This window comes from Rhinoraja longicauda, chromosome 3 (assembly GCF_053455715.1).
Source record: "Rhinoraja longicauda isolate Sanriku21f chromosome 3, sRhiLon1.1, whole genome shotgun sequence".
Classification (NCBI taxonomy): domain Eukaryota; kingdom Metazoa; phylum Chordata; class Chondrichthyes; order Rajiformes; family Arhynchobatidae; genus Rhinoraja; species Rhinoraja longicauda.
In genome coordinates, this window is record NC_135955.1 from 68312299 (window position 1) to 68325974 (window position 13676).

Genomic DNA, 13676 nt, shown 5'->3' on the forward strand with positions numbered 1-13676 from the left:
AAAGGGGTTATGTGTCCGGGGTTATGGGGAGAAGGCAAGAAAATGGGGTTGAGAGGGAAAGATAGATCAGCAAGGATTGAATGGCAGAGTAGACTTGATGGGCCGAATGGCCTAATTCTGCTCCTAGAACTTATGAACTATGAAGAGAGACTGAACAGGCTGCGTTGCTTTTCATTGAACAGAGGAAGCTGAGAGAGGATACAAAAATCCGATGGGAATTGATAGGATAAATAGTCGGAATCTTGTTCACCAGAGCAGAAGTGTTTAAAGATAAGCGGGCATAGCTTTAGGGTAAGGGGCAAGAGGTTTAGAGGGGATCGGAGGATGAAGTTTTTCATCCAGAGGGTTATTACAATTTGGAATACACTGCACGAATGGATGGTGAACGCAGAGGCTTTTGAAGGAACACTCGAATCACCAAAGCATTGGAGGCTCAGGACCAAGTGCTAGTAAAAATGGATTAGTATAGATGGGCACTTGGTTGGCATGGATATGGTGGGCAGAAGGGCTTATTTTTGTGCTGTATGACTTGTAGCATTAAAAACTAACTTATATACTTAAAAACTGACATGTGTGGACTAGTTACCAGAGGCACAGCTAAATTGGAGAACCCAGAAGACCTTTAGAAAGCCATTTAAATGCATTTACTCACCGATTGCTGGCATGTTAGAGAGTGCCACAAGCTGGGGATCGTGCACTAGTCTGATGTCAAAGGTTGCCTTCATAGCAGGTTCATCAAAGCAGGGGAAAACTGATCGAGCGTGTATCGGTTCCAACTGTGATGCAATGACGGTTCTGAATGAAGAAAAAGCAACATGAATTTTGTCTTTTCCTTTAAAGCTAAAAGACAAAAGTATACAAGTAGAAAATGATTCATATTTATATATCTTCCAGCAGACCATTTGAGAGCAATCTTGGATATAAACCATGGTTAAACCCATTAGTATCTGACTGAGAACCAGAGGTTTATGGTTTAAGGTGAGGGGAAAAGATTTAATAGGAACCTGAGGGGCAACGTTTTTACACAAAGGGTGGTGGGTGTATGGAACAAGCTGCCAGAGGAGGTAGTTGAGGCAGGTACTATCACAACGTGAAACATTTAGACAGGTACATAGATAGGATAGGTGTATAGGGATCTGGGCCAAACGCGGGCAGGTGGGACTAGTGTGGATGAAGCATGTTGGTCGGCATGGGCAAGTTGGGCCAACGGGCCTGTTTCCACATTATATGACTCTATGATCATTGACCCTGTCAGTTCTGCAGAAGAATTCTCCATTTTCCTGGAATTCATTGATGCTGCTTCCACAAGAGTTTATAGTTTGGGCACGTTGTAGCTGGCTGCTACAAGTGCCATTAAGTGGAGGACACTCAAGCCTTTCTGTGCATCCTTGTACCCAATGAAAAATAACAGAACAAAAGTATCCAACGACAGAAACGCACTCATTTTCCTTTTACACTCCCGCAATAAAGTTAAAGTTCTGCACATTTCCTAGATCGAGGCCTCAGGACGAGTTTCCATAGATCATGATATAATGGTATTTTCCTCTGCCCAAAATTAGCCATTTTATGTGGTTGGAATCCAGTGCGGAAATCCAAGGTAGGATTCACCAAGTGGTCAATACTTTACGATGAACTGAGCAAACCAGCAACTCACTGTCAACAGGTCTTCCATCCGAGGCGAGGATGCCGTCTTCTTCACAAACTTGCACAGGCTGAATATGTTTTAGTTTAGTTTAGCAATGTGGTGTGGAAACAGGCCCTTTGGCCAACCGAGTCCACATTGACCAGCAATCACCCATACACTAGTTCTATCCTTCACACTAGGAACAATTTACAGAAGCCAATTAACCTACAAACCTGCATGGCTTTGGAATGTAGGAGGAAATCGGAGCACAGGAGGAAACCCACCTGGTCACAGGAAGAATGTGCAAGCTACATACAGACAGCACCCGTGGTCAGGATCAAACCCGCATCCCTAGCACTGTAAGGCAGCAACTACCACTGCGCCGCCCCACTAGACTGGGATTTCCAACCTGGCTCGCACTCTACAGAGAGTGATGGTGTTCTGATAAAACACTATGGCAAAAGAGCACCTGACCAGCTGTGCAAATTCAGGAGTCGATGCTCCTCAGCACTGCATGCATCACATTTCACCTGACTGGCCTAGATGTTCTTGTGCACCAACTCCAATTAAAAAATTGCTATTGTGGAATTGTAAGTGGTTTAATGCAGAGCATAAGAGCATAGCACTGTGGTGCAAACCTTTGTCACGTGCCCCATCGAAGTAACTTGACTCCTGACTTTTTGGAAACATTTCTCTTTGCCCTCACACCCTTTTCATTGTAAAACTCTCCCAAATAATGTGAACAGTATTTCCACACATAAACTTCATCAGCAATGAAAGACAACAGTTCTTACTTGTAGAACAGCCAGCTTTTACTCACCTTAATTCCCATGGCCTGAACAAAACACAACATGCTGGACAAACTCAGCATTGAACATTCCCTCCACAGATGCTGCCTAACTTGTTGAGTTCCTCCAGCACTTTGCTCTTTGCTCAGAACTTCTGCAGTTCCTCGAGTCTCCCATGAACCTCTGCTCACTTAAAGGGTCCCAGCCCAAAACGTCGCCAATTCATGTTCTCCAGAGATGCTGCTTGACCTGCTGAGTTACTCGAACACTTTATGTTCATTTACGTAAACCAACATCTACAGTTCTTTGTTGGTATCTAAATTGCTTCCTTTGATCTTACCAACAGCTCAATACAACCTCACACGTACCTCGAATGTGAAGGTCAAAGTCACGGTCACTTTACGTTTTCTCATCTAGGCAGCTGTTGCAGATGCTGCCATGTCACTTTTTTTTTGCCTTTTGTTGCTGCATTAAGGAAGTCACAAAAATTCCACATACTCCAGGAGTCCAGAAGAACAGTCAGCAAGGGCACAGAGACTTTCTGCCATGCAATTGTCTCCAAAATGTACCCATTCACAGACTCCACGCATGTCCATACAGAGACATCTCTGGCGATACCAACCAGACTGGGGTTGGCCATAGTCTTGTTGGGGCTGATGGTCACCTTCCACAAAGAGGATGCCACCTTTAAGCACTCTTCTTCACCAGCAGATCCTAGTGCCTCTGATCCTTTGGGTGTACCATCTATTACTACTGAGTCAGTTCACTCATTGGTGAAGCTGGAAGAGGGTTGCTTGCATTGTGGCATGTCCCTTTAAAATATGGTTCAGGATTATGGATATAACATTATAAACATGTTTAAATGTTGGTTGGTATGAATACAGTTAGAAAGGTTGAAGAATTAATTGCACAAATATAATAACTACATCATAATGGTACACCATAGTAATGGCTAAGATATTATGGTCAGGGAAGAGATTATACAAGGAAAGGAAGGATAGAAGAATGATCCATAAGCTTTCTATAATGGCTTCAAAATCTCTAATCTCAGCACCCTTCTACGAACAGCTTAAATGGTACACCTTGGTTGGACTGAAGAACAAACAGAAAGAGTCAAACATCGTATAACGCCAAGATCATTCAGAATATTTGGTTTATTTCACACAACCAGGATGCATTCTTTCCATCTGCAGGCAGGAGCTAAGGAGAAAAGGATGGCTGAAGGATAGTGCCAAGAACATCAGGAGCAGGCTGTAACCTACTGTGAATGCCTACAGGATTTACACATGGGCGGAGCTGATACATTCTGCCTCTGAGAAACATCTGTTGGCCATGTTTAGGATTGTCAAAATTAGGGGTTAATAAAGCTATTTTACACAGTCCCTTGAAGTTGCTCTTGCAGCCCAGAAGGTTGCTGGTATCGTTCGCGTGAAAAGATCAATAAACATTACAAAAGACTCAATGCAATGAGGAAGTCACCTTTCACTGAATTACTTTGTTATAACAACATCTCTTACACGATGACCCTCTCCATCAATGCCTGCTTCCCCCCTTAGACATCCAGATCACTTGGATTGTTTTCTCTGCAGCATCGGAGATTGCGGGGAAACCTGATAGAAGTTACATCAAATAACGAGGGGTATAGATAGACAGTCACAATCTTTATCCCAGGGTAGAAATGTGAAAGATCAGAGGACAGAGCTTTAAGCTCAGAGTGGGAAAGTTTAAAGGAGATGTGCGGGGCAAGATTTTTGTTTTACATGCAAAGAGTAGTGGGTGCCTGGAAGCAGATATGATAGTGGCATTTAAGAGGGTTTTAGATTGGCACTGAGATATATATATATATAAACCTAGAAACATAGACAATAGGTGCAGAAGGAGGCCATTTGGCCTTTCGAGCCAGCAACGTCATTCATTGTGATCATGGCTGATCATCTACAATCAGTAACCTGTGCCTGCCTTCTCCCCATATTCCTTGATTCCACTAGCCCCTTGAGCTCTATCTTTTAAATTCATCCAGTAAATTGGCCTCCACTGCCTTCTGTGGCAGAGAATTCCACAAATTCACAACTCTCTGGGTGAAAATGTTTCTTCTCACTTCAGTTTTAAATGGCCTCCCCTTTATTCTTAGACTGTGTTCCTTGGTTCTGGACTCCCCCAACATTGGGAACATTTTTCCTGCATCTAGTTTGTCTAGACCTTTTATAATTTTATATGTCTCTATAAGATCCCCTCTCATCCTTCTAAACTCCAGTGAATACAAGCACAGTCTTTCCAATCTTTCCTTATATGACAATCCCTCCACCCCAGGGATTAACCTTGTGAACCTACGCTGCACTGCCTCAATAGCAAGGACGTCCTTACTCAAATTAGGAGACCAGAACTGCGCACAATACTCCAGATATGGTCTCACCAGGGCCCTATACAACTGCAGAAGGATTTCTTTGCTCCTATACTCAAATCCTCTTGACATCGGTGGTGGGGAAGATGCTGGAGTCAATTATTAAAGAGGTAATAACGGCACATTTGGATAGCAGTAAAAGTATTGGACCAAGTCAGCATGGATTTATGAAGGGGAAATCCTGCTGGACTAATCTTCTGGAATTTTTTTAGGATGTGACAAGTAAAATAGATGAAGGAGAGCCAATGGATGGAGTGTATCTACATTTTCAGAAAGCCTTTGATAAGATACCACAAGGGAGATTGGTGAGCAATATTAGAGCACATGGTATTGGGGGAGGGTATTGACATGGATGGTTGGCAAACAGGAAGCAAAGAGTAGGAATAAACGGGTCCTTTTCAGAATGGCAGGCAGTGGCAAGTGGAGTGCCGCAAGGCTCGGTGCTGGGGCCGCAACTATTTACAATATATATTAATGATTTGGATAATGGAATTAGAAGTAACATTAGCAAGTTTGCAGATGACACAAAGCTGGGTGGTAGTGTGAACTGCGAAGAGGATGGTAGGAGGTTGCAGGGTGACTTGGACAGGTTGAGTGAGTGGGCAGATACATGACAGATGCAGTATAATGTAGATAAATGTGAGGTTATCCACTTTGGTGGCAAAAATAAGGATGTCAAGAGGATTTGAGTATAGGAGCAAAGAAATCCTTCTGCAGTTGTTATTATTATCTCAATGGTGTCAGATTAGGTAAAGAGGAAGTGCAACGAGACAATGGTGTCCTTGTACACAAGTCACTGAAAGTAAGTGTGCAGGTACAGCAGGCAGTGAAGATAGCTCATGGCATGTTGGCCTTCAAACAAGAGGATTTGAGTACAGGAGCAAAGAGGTCCTTCTGCAGTTGTATAGTGAAACCACATCTGGAATATTGTGTGCAGTTTTGGTCTCCTAATTTGAGGAAGCACGTCCTTGCTATTGAGGCAGTGCAGCTTCACGAGGTTAATCCCTGGGATGGCGGGCTGTCATATGAGGAAAGATTGGAAAGACTGGGCTTGTATTCACTGGAATTTAGAAGGATGAGAGGGGATCTGAAAGAAACATATATAATTATAAAAGGACTGGACAAGCTAGATGCAGGAAAAATGTTCCCAATGTTGGGGGAGTCCAGAACCAGGGCCCACAGTCTAAGAATAAAGGGGAGGCCAATTAAAACTGAGGTAAGAAACTTTTTCACCCAGAGAGTTGTAAATTTGTGGAATTCTCTGCCACAGAGGGCAGTGGAGGCCAATTCAATGGATAAATTTAAAAGAGTGTTAGATAGAGTTCTAGGGGCTAGTGGAATCAGGGGATATGGGGAGAAGGCAGGCACAGGTTACTGATTGTGGATGAACAGCCATGATCACAACGAATGGCGTTGCTGGCTCGAAGGGCCAAATAGCCTCCTCCTGCGCCTATTTTCTATGTTTTCTGTGTTTTCTGGAAGATAACTATATAGTGCCTCATTCTTACTGACGTGGCCATTATTCATTACACCTTACCCCGATAATAAATCTTTTGCAGCTTGGTGGATTGAGAGAGAAAGAAATGGAGGAGAACATTGGTGGATTGAGAAAGATGATTATTTAAAATTTTTTAAACCTTTAGAGATACAGCGTGGAAACAGGCCCTTTTGTCCACCTAGTCTGCACCAACCAGCGATCACCCCATACACTAGCACCATCCTACACACTAGGGACAATTTACAACTTACAGAAGCCCATTAACCTGTAAACCCGTACATCTTTGGAGTGTGGGAGGAAACAGGAGCATCCGGAGAAAACCCACACGGTCACAGGGAGAAGGTACAAACTCCGTACAGGCAGCATCCGTAGTCAGGATCGAACCCGGGTCTCTGGCGCTGTAAAGCAGCAACTCTACCGCTGTGCTGCCAAATTATGTTTATAGATGTCTTGTAAGACTACAGTACATTTCAGGCAATCATTTGAAAAGCACCCTGCATCAGAGTACTCTCCCATTTGTGAACCTTGGATCCACAAGCAAACAGATCTCATTTGCACCCTTCCCACAAAACCCATGTATTGTGGGTACTGCCAGGACAGGAGAGATCAATTCAGAAAATGGGTTTGGGCTCCCCTTGTAAAATGATGCCAGCACTCGCTGTGAATGAGCTGTTGCTGGGAATAGGAAGTCTGTAAATGGGGAAAACCAATCCAACATGACAGGGACCAGGAGGTACACACTTTAACAGAGAAGTCTCCTCACAGCATCAACTGCTCATGAAAGTAACTCACAAGCTGCATGGTGCTCTCCATCCACATTCACACTGGATGTGTGACTGAACCCTGTAGACTGTCTTGAACAGTTTTACAGGACTTTGGTTATAGAGTCATAGAATCATAGAGTGATACAGTATGGAAACGGGCCCTTCAGCCCAACTTGCCCACACTGGCCAACATGCCCCAGCTACACTTATCCCACCTTCCCGCATTTGGTCCATATCCCCCCAAACCTGTCTTATCCATGTACCTGTCCAACTGCTTCTTAACTGATGGGATAGTCCCAGCCTCGACTACCTCCTCAGGCAGCTTGTTCCATATACCCACCATCCATGTGAAAAAATGACCCCTCGGATTCCTACTAAATCTTTTCCCCTTAACCTTGAACCTATGTCTTCTGGTCCTCAATTCCCCTACACTGGGCAAGAGACTGTGCATCAACCCGATCTATTACTCTCATGATTTTGTACACCTCTATAAGATCATCCCTCATCCTCCTGCGCCCCAAGGAATAGAGACCCAGCCCACTCAACTTCTCCCCATAGCTCACACTCTCTAGTCCTGGCAACATCGTCGTAAATCTTTTCAAACTTGACAAGGTTCGGCCGCATTTGAAGTATTGCGTGTCGTTATGGTCGTTCCATTATAGGAAGAATGTGGAGGCTTTGGAAAGGGTGCAGAGGAGGGTTACCAGAGGGATGCCTGGATTACAAGGTATTAACTGCAGGGCGACTTGATTGTTTTCCCTGGAATGCCACAGGTTGAGGGAAAGCCCAATAGAAGTTTATAAAATTATGGGAGGCATAGATAGTTAGGACAATCAGTCAGACGCCTTTTCCCAAGATGGAAATATCAAACACTAGAGAACAACTCAGAGGGTTGTGGCTGTATGGAATGGGCTTCCGGTGGAAGTGGTGGAGGCTGGCTCGATTTTATTATTTAAGAGTAAATTGGATAGGTATATGGATAGGAGGGGATTGGAGGGTTATGGTCTGAGTGCAGGTAGATGAGACTAGGTCAGGGAGAATGGTCGGTGTGGACTGGTAGGGCCGGACAGGCCTGTTTCCGTGCTGTAATTGTTATATGTTATATAGCTTTAAGGATTGAGGGGTAAAGTTTAAAGAAGATGTGCAGAGCACATTTTTTTTACACAGAGGGTGATGCGTGCCTAGATCACACTGCCAGGGATGGTGGTGGAAATTACGATAGTCGCATTGAAACTTTTGGATAGGCACGTTGATATCCAGGGAATGGAGGAATATGGATTATGTGCAGGCTGATAAGAGTTGGTCCTAGCATCGTGTGTCCTGCATGAGGATCTCCCACTTATCATTACACCAATGAGCTCATCGGATGCAGGAATGGTAATGAAAGTTTACTTCATCTGTAGCTTCAGATACATAACTGGAAAAGGCACTTGAGACAGAGTAATTACAAGAGGGTGATGAGAAAACAGCAGACAGGGACTGATAGGATTGTTCTTCCAGGAGCAAGCCTAGACATGATGGGCCGACTGGCCTCCTATTTTATAATAATTCAATAATTTGAAAAATCGAATTATGTAATTTTCAGTGTTTGACTACCTTAGGAATCCAAGGAATTCTAAGCTAATTATGCTGGAAGATTATTTTCCTTTAGATTTCATTACCCATACTCCTCCATGTGTTTCTCTGGAAAATCCCATTTGAGGAACAAGTCTGACTAATTTGAGGCTCTCAAGTCAAACAAGCTCACATTTCAGGAGGTGACCACAACACAGGAACAGCACAATATATATTAAAGTTGCACCACAACTAAAATGGTTCCTGGTTTGAAAAACAGATTTCAAAGCTTCGTTGTGTAGTGAATGAAAATATTGGAAGAGTACCTGCATTGACATCCTACATTGGTTGAAAAGAAATGATACCAAAAATTATAGATTAATAAAAATCCAAAATTCTTTTCGACATATATGGGTTATTTTTTTACCTTTCAAACATTTTGAGGGAATAATACATTGATGTTCAATCGGGAGACCGTCTTGTTCTTATTCATTGTTTTATTTAAATTGTCAAACTGATAAAAGTTGCAACATTGACAAAGTTGCAAAACTTGACTCAATTCAATTCAATTCACATCTTAAACTAAAATCAGTTACATTAACAACTTCTCTTTATTTCTGAAGGAAACGCCCAACTACCCAGCTGTCACCTGTTTTGTAATCACAGTTGACTCTTGCTCTCAAAAGTCTTACACTCTGAGACATTCTCATGAGTGCAACATTATTGCCCCATGTTTTCAAGGCTTTTCATAGCCTCATATATGCCTAATTACTAATCCTAGAACCATCACGTGTGCTACCAACAGAGTCCTAAACGATACATTTCTACCTACAGCAAACTCTTGTAATTTGCTATATAATTATTTGGAAATCCCACTGGCTCTGCATCTTGCTTACTGGGGCCCAATTTTATCAAGCCTTTGATATCATTAGATATTTGATTTGGAAGTAATTCAACTTAGCAGTATGGAGGAACTAAGAAAAGACTGATAATGGAGTACTCCTACTAGCCTGAAATTTCTCAATTTCTTGCCATAACTATCGCCAACCAAAATTGAAGAGAACCCATGCAGAATTTATTACAAAAGGAAATTGGAGGGGTATTTGCAGCACTGAAAAAGAGCGGAGGAATGAGATTGCCAGGCTTTTTTTCAGCATAGGTTAGATACCTACTATCTTGGTGTTACTGCAGAGTCTGAAAGGATGACATTGACATTCACCAGTTATACAAAGGCATCCCAACCCATACCCAAATACCCCAAACCATCATCTGAAATATGTGCACCATTCACCAACAATTCAGCGGAGAAGCATGCAACGTGCTCTTCAAAGGTTAGCTCGTTGCAAGTCTGTCCAAGAAGTCAGACGTGTACAGGAGCAGAGCTCAGTCAGCCTGACCCAAGACACTGAGTGGCTTTCAGATTCAGCCTTGCTGTTGCTGATAACATAGCCCCAATTATCTAAGTAGAGCCATTGACCGAGATTGATAAGGTAAGTGGTTCGTTTGTTAAACTTGAATGATGAATGTTTTTAATTGTCTGATATCATTTAACTGTGTTATATAACTTCATAATTGTAATTTTTATTTTTATGTAGTGTCTTTTAAAAATGTTTTTAAACTTTTGAATTTTTTTTAATGTCCCTGACCAGCAGCATGTTGTCAACAGACTATTAGAGTAGTCCATGGATGTTATCCCAGAATTCGTCTTCTGAGACTGAGTCAATGTTTGCCTACATTTTATGACCTGCTCATGGCAGCAATGTCTGGAGTTATTTTAGGCAGGAAACTAGAGGGCGACACAGTGGCGCAGCTGTAGAGTTGCCATCTTACAGCACCAGAGACTCGGGTTCGGTCCCGACTGCGAATGCTGTCTGTTTGGAATATGTATGCTTTCCCTGTGACCGCGTGGATTTTCTCCAAGTGCTCCAGATTCCTCCCACACTCTAAAGACATATAGTGTTGTAGGTTAATTGGCTATTGTAAAATGGTACTTGGTGTGTAGGATAGTGTTAGTGTACAGGTGATTGCTCGTCAGCGTGGACTCAGTGGGCCGAAAGGCCTGTTTCCCTGCTGTATCTCTAAAGTCTAAATGTGCATAGAGTAAGTCAGGTTGAACACATTCCATAAAAGGACCGAAAGTGCTGGGGTAACTCAGCAGGTCAGGCATCATTGCTGGAGAACATGGATCGGTGACATTTTAGGTTGGAACCCCTCTTCAGATTGGATCACATGCCCCTCATCCAAGTTCTCCAGAGACGCTGCCTGACCTGCTGAGCTAGTCCAGCACTTTGTGTCCTTTTGTGTAAACCAGCACCTGCAGTTCCTGGTTTCTACATGTTTATTTTACTCCCTTTTGAAATAAAGGCTCTTTTTTTTTTTTACAGTGACATTCACATTTATTTTATACAGACAATTTTAAATCTGTATTCTTATTCCTTCTACAACTTAACTCCTACTAATAACATTAAACAAAAGATTTAAAGTAAAGTTAATAACTGAGTACATCCTAAAAGTTGTCTTGGACCTTTATAAATCCTCCAAATATAGTTTCCATAAACTTGCAGAGTGCCCCAAGACGAGTTAACTATTGGAACTTTTGATGAATATTCTTACATGAAAACTTCTCGTGCAGCACAAGATGTTGCCTGACATACGTGACTTTTTTTCCATCTGGAGCACATTATGTGGTTAATGTGTTCTCTGCCAGCAATATTACTCAGTTAGCTGGGCTCACAGCAGGTTGGGTTGAAATGACACATTCTGATGCACCAGACCACACAATTTGCTCAGAGAAAATGTTGACATGGCTGGTGTGGGAAAAGGTCCTTTATTAGTTCACTCAGCAACTTGTGCTTGCTGGCCTAAATTGAATTCCAGTTCCGTTGCGATTTTAGAACACACAAACTCCCATATTCAAAGATCCCCTTTCACCTTCCTTCCTCCAAAACATGTGGAGCCCTCTGAATGTATCTGAACTCTGATTCCAGCTCACAGGCATTACTGATTCCAAATTGCTCTGCCATTTGCTACCCTGTTGCTGGGGATTTATATATAATATAATATAATATAAAATTATATAATATATTATATTATATAATATTATATATATATCAATATATATATATATAAAAATCCAATGAACACGAAAGTATTAGATCAAAATGGCGATCTCATCTTTCTGTGTGTGTGTGTGTGTGTGTGTGTGTGTGTGTGTGTGTGTGTGTGTGTGTGTGTGTGTGTGTGTGTGTGTGTGTGTGTGTGTGTGTATATATGTGTATATATATACATATATACGCGCACACACAAGATGAGATTGCCAATTTGATCTAATACTTTCGTGTTCATCTATCTGTCTACATATAACTAAAAATCGCATCTTGTATACTAATTTGCATTGTCTGCTGTGGCTTAACGACAAATACGTGATCAAGTACACCTTGAAGGGGAGTGATCAAGTAGCTTTTGGAGTTAACAGACATGACGAAATTACACAGTACTTGACTGGAGCCACAATGGGAACCCAGCGGGTCCACGGATTGTCTAGTAGAACATAAAACCATATAGCATAAAAAAAGTGCTGAACATGATGCCAAGATCAACTCTTATTTTCCTGCACATAATTCATATCCCTCCATTCCCTGCATATTCGCGTGCCTATCCAAAAGTCTCTTAAATGCCACTATTGTATCTGGCTCTACCACCATTCTCAGTGGCGTGTTCCAGGCAGTCACCACCCTCTGTGTGGAAAAACTTAAAATTTTCCCCTCTCATCTTAAAGCTATGCTCTCTAATATTTCCATCCTTAGAAAACGGTTCTGACTGTTGTGATGTCTTGAGAGGTCGGGAGCTTTTCTCTTGAAGGTTGGGAGGTGTGGGTGCCGGAAATGAAGACAGAAAAGTTCTTGTTTTCAAACTTAAATTCCATATATTTAGTCTTTTCCAAAAACAGGTAAACTTAATTGTTTGCAGACAGGTACACAAAACCAAAACAGGTAGTTAAATCAAAACTGTAGCTTGCTGCCTTCTTACAAAATATAACTCAAAAACTGCTTCTCTCCCTGTCTGCTCCAGTCGTCGTCTCTCCCTGTCTGCTCCAGTCGTTGTCTCTCCCTGTCTGCTCCAGTCGTTGTCTCTCCCTGTCTGCTCCAGTCGTTGTCTCTCCCTGTCTGCTCCAGTCGTTGTCTCTCCCTGTCTGCTCCAGTCGTCTTCTCTCCCTGTCTGCTCCAGTCGTTGTCTCTCTTTTTAAATACACAGCTTCCCTTAGATCAGAGAAGTTGGGAACAAAGCGTCTATAGTAGTTTGCAAGGCCTATAAAGGATTTTACTTGTCTCTTTGATACAGGTCGTGGCCAATCTTGGATGGCCCTTAGTTTAGCATCTTGAGGTTTAACAAGGCCACGCCCTATTGTGTAACCAAGGTACTCTGTTTCACTATAGGCTAGCCTGCACTTGCGGGGATTGGCTGTGAGACCTGCTACACGAAGAGCATCCAGTACCTTCTGTACTTGGGGCAAATGACTTTCCCAATCTGTGCTATGTATCACTATGTCATCTAAATAGGCTGCAGCGTATTCTTTGTGGGGCAGCAGGACCCGGTCCATCAGCCGCTGGAAGGTGGCAGGCGCTCCGTGTAGACCAAATGGTAACTTGGTGTACTGGAAAAGCCCTTCACTTGTTGCAAAGGCTGTTTTCTCTCGGGATTCTAGGGAAAGTGGAACTTGCCAGTACCCTTTTGTGAGGTCAAGGGTTGTGATGAAGCGAGCCATTCCCAGACGGTCTATTAGTTCATCTACCAGGGGCATGGGGTAAGCGTCGAACTCGGACACTTCATTTAGTTTTCTAAAGTCATTGCAGAATCGAGTCGACGTATCAGGTTTGGGGACCAGTACAATTGGGCTTGCCCAGGCACTATGGGATTCTTCAATAACTCCTAGTTCAAGCATCTTTTTAATTTCCTCTCTAATTGTTTCCTTATGAGCTTCTGGAACTCTATAGGGCCGTTGATGGACTACCTTTCCAGGCTTAGTGCGAATTTCATGTACCGCGAG

At 42.7% G+C, this 13676-nt stretch overlaps 1 protein-coding gene across 1 annotated transcript in view; it reads right to left on the bottom strand.

Annotated features, from left to right (window-relative positions):
* The window catches only part of LOC144592434 (aminopeptidase Q-like), a 99112-nt gene that overhangs the window by 63586 nt on the left and 21850 nt on the right, over window positions 1–13676 (bottom strand). Inside the window, exon 2 of the mRNA XM_078397024.1 lies at window positions 653–795. Within this exon, the coding sequence (XP_078253150.1) occupies window positions 653–795 (143 nt within the window). The remainder of the gene's footprint in view (window positions 1–652; window positions 796–13676) is intronic.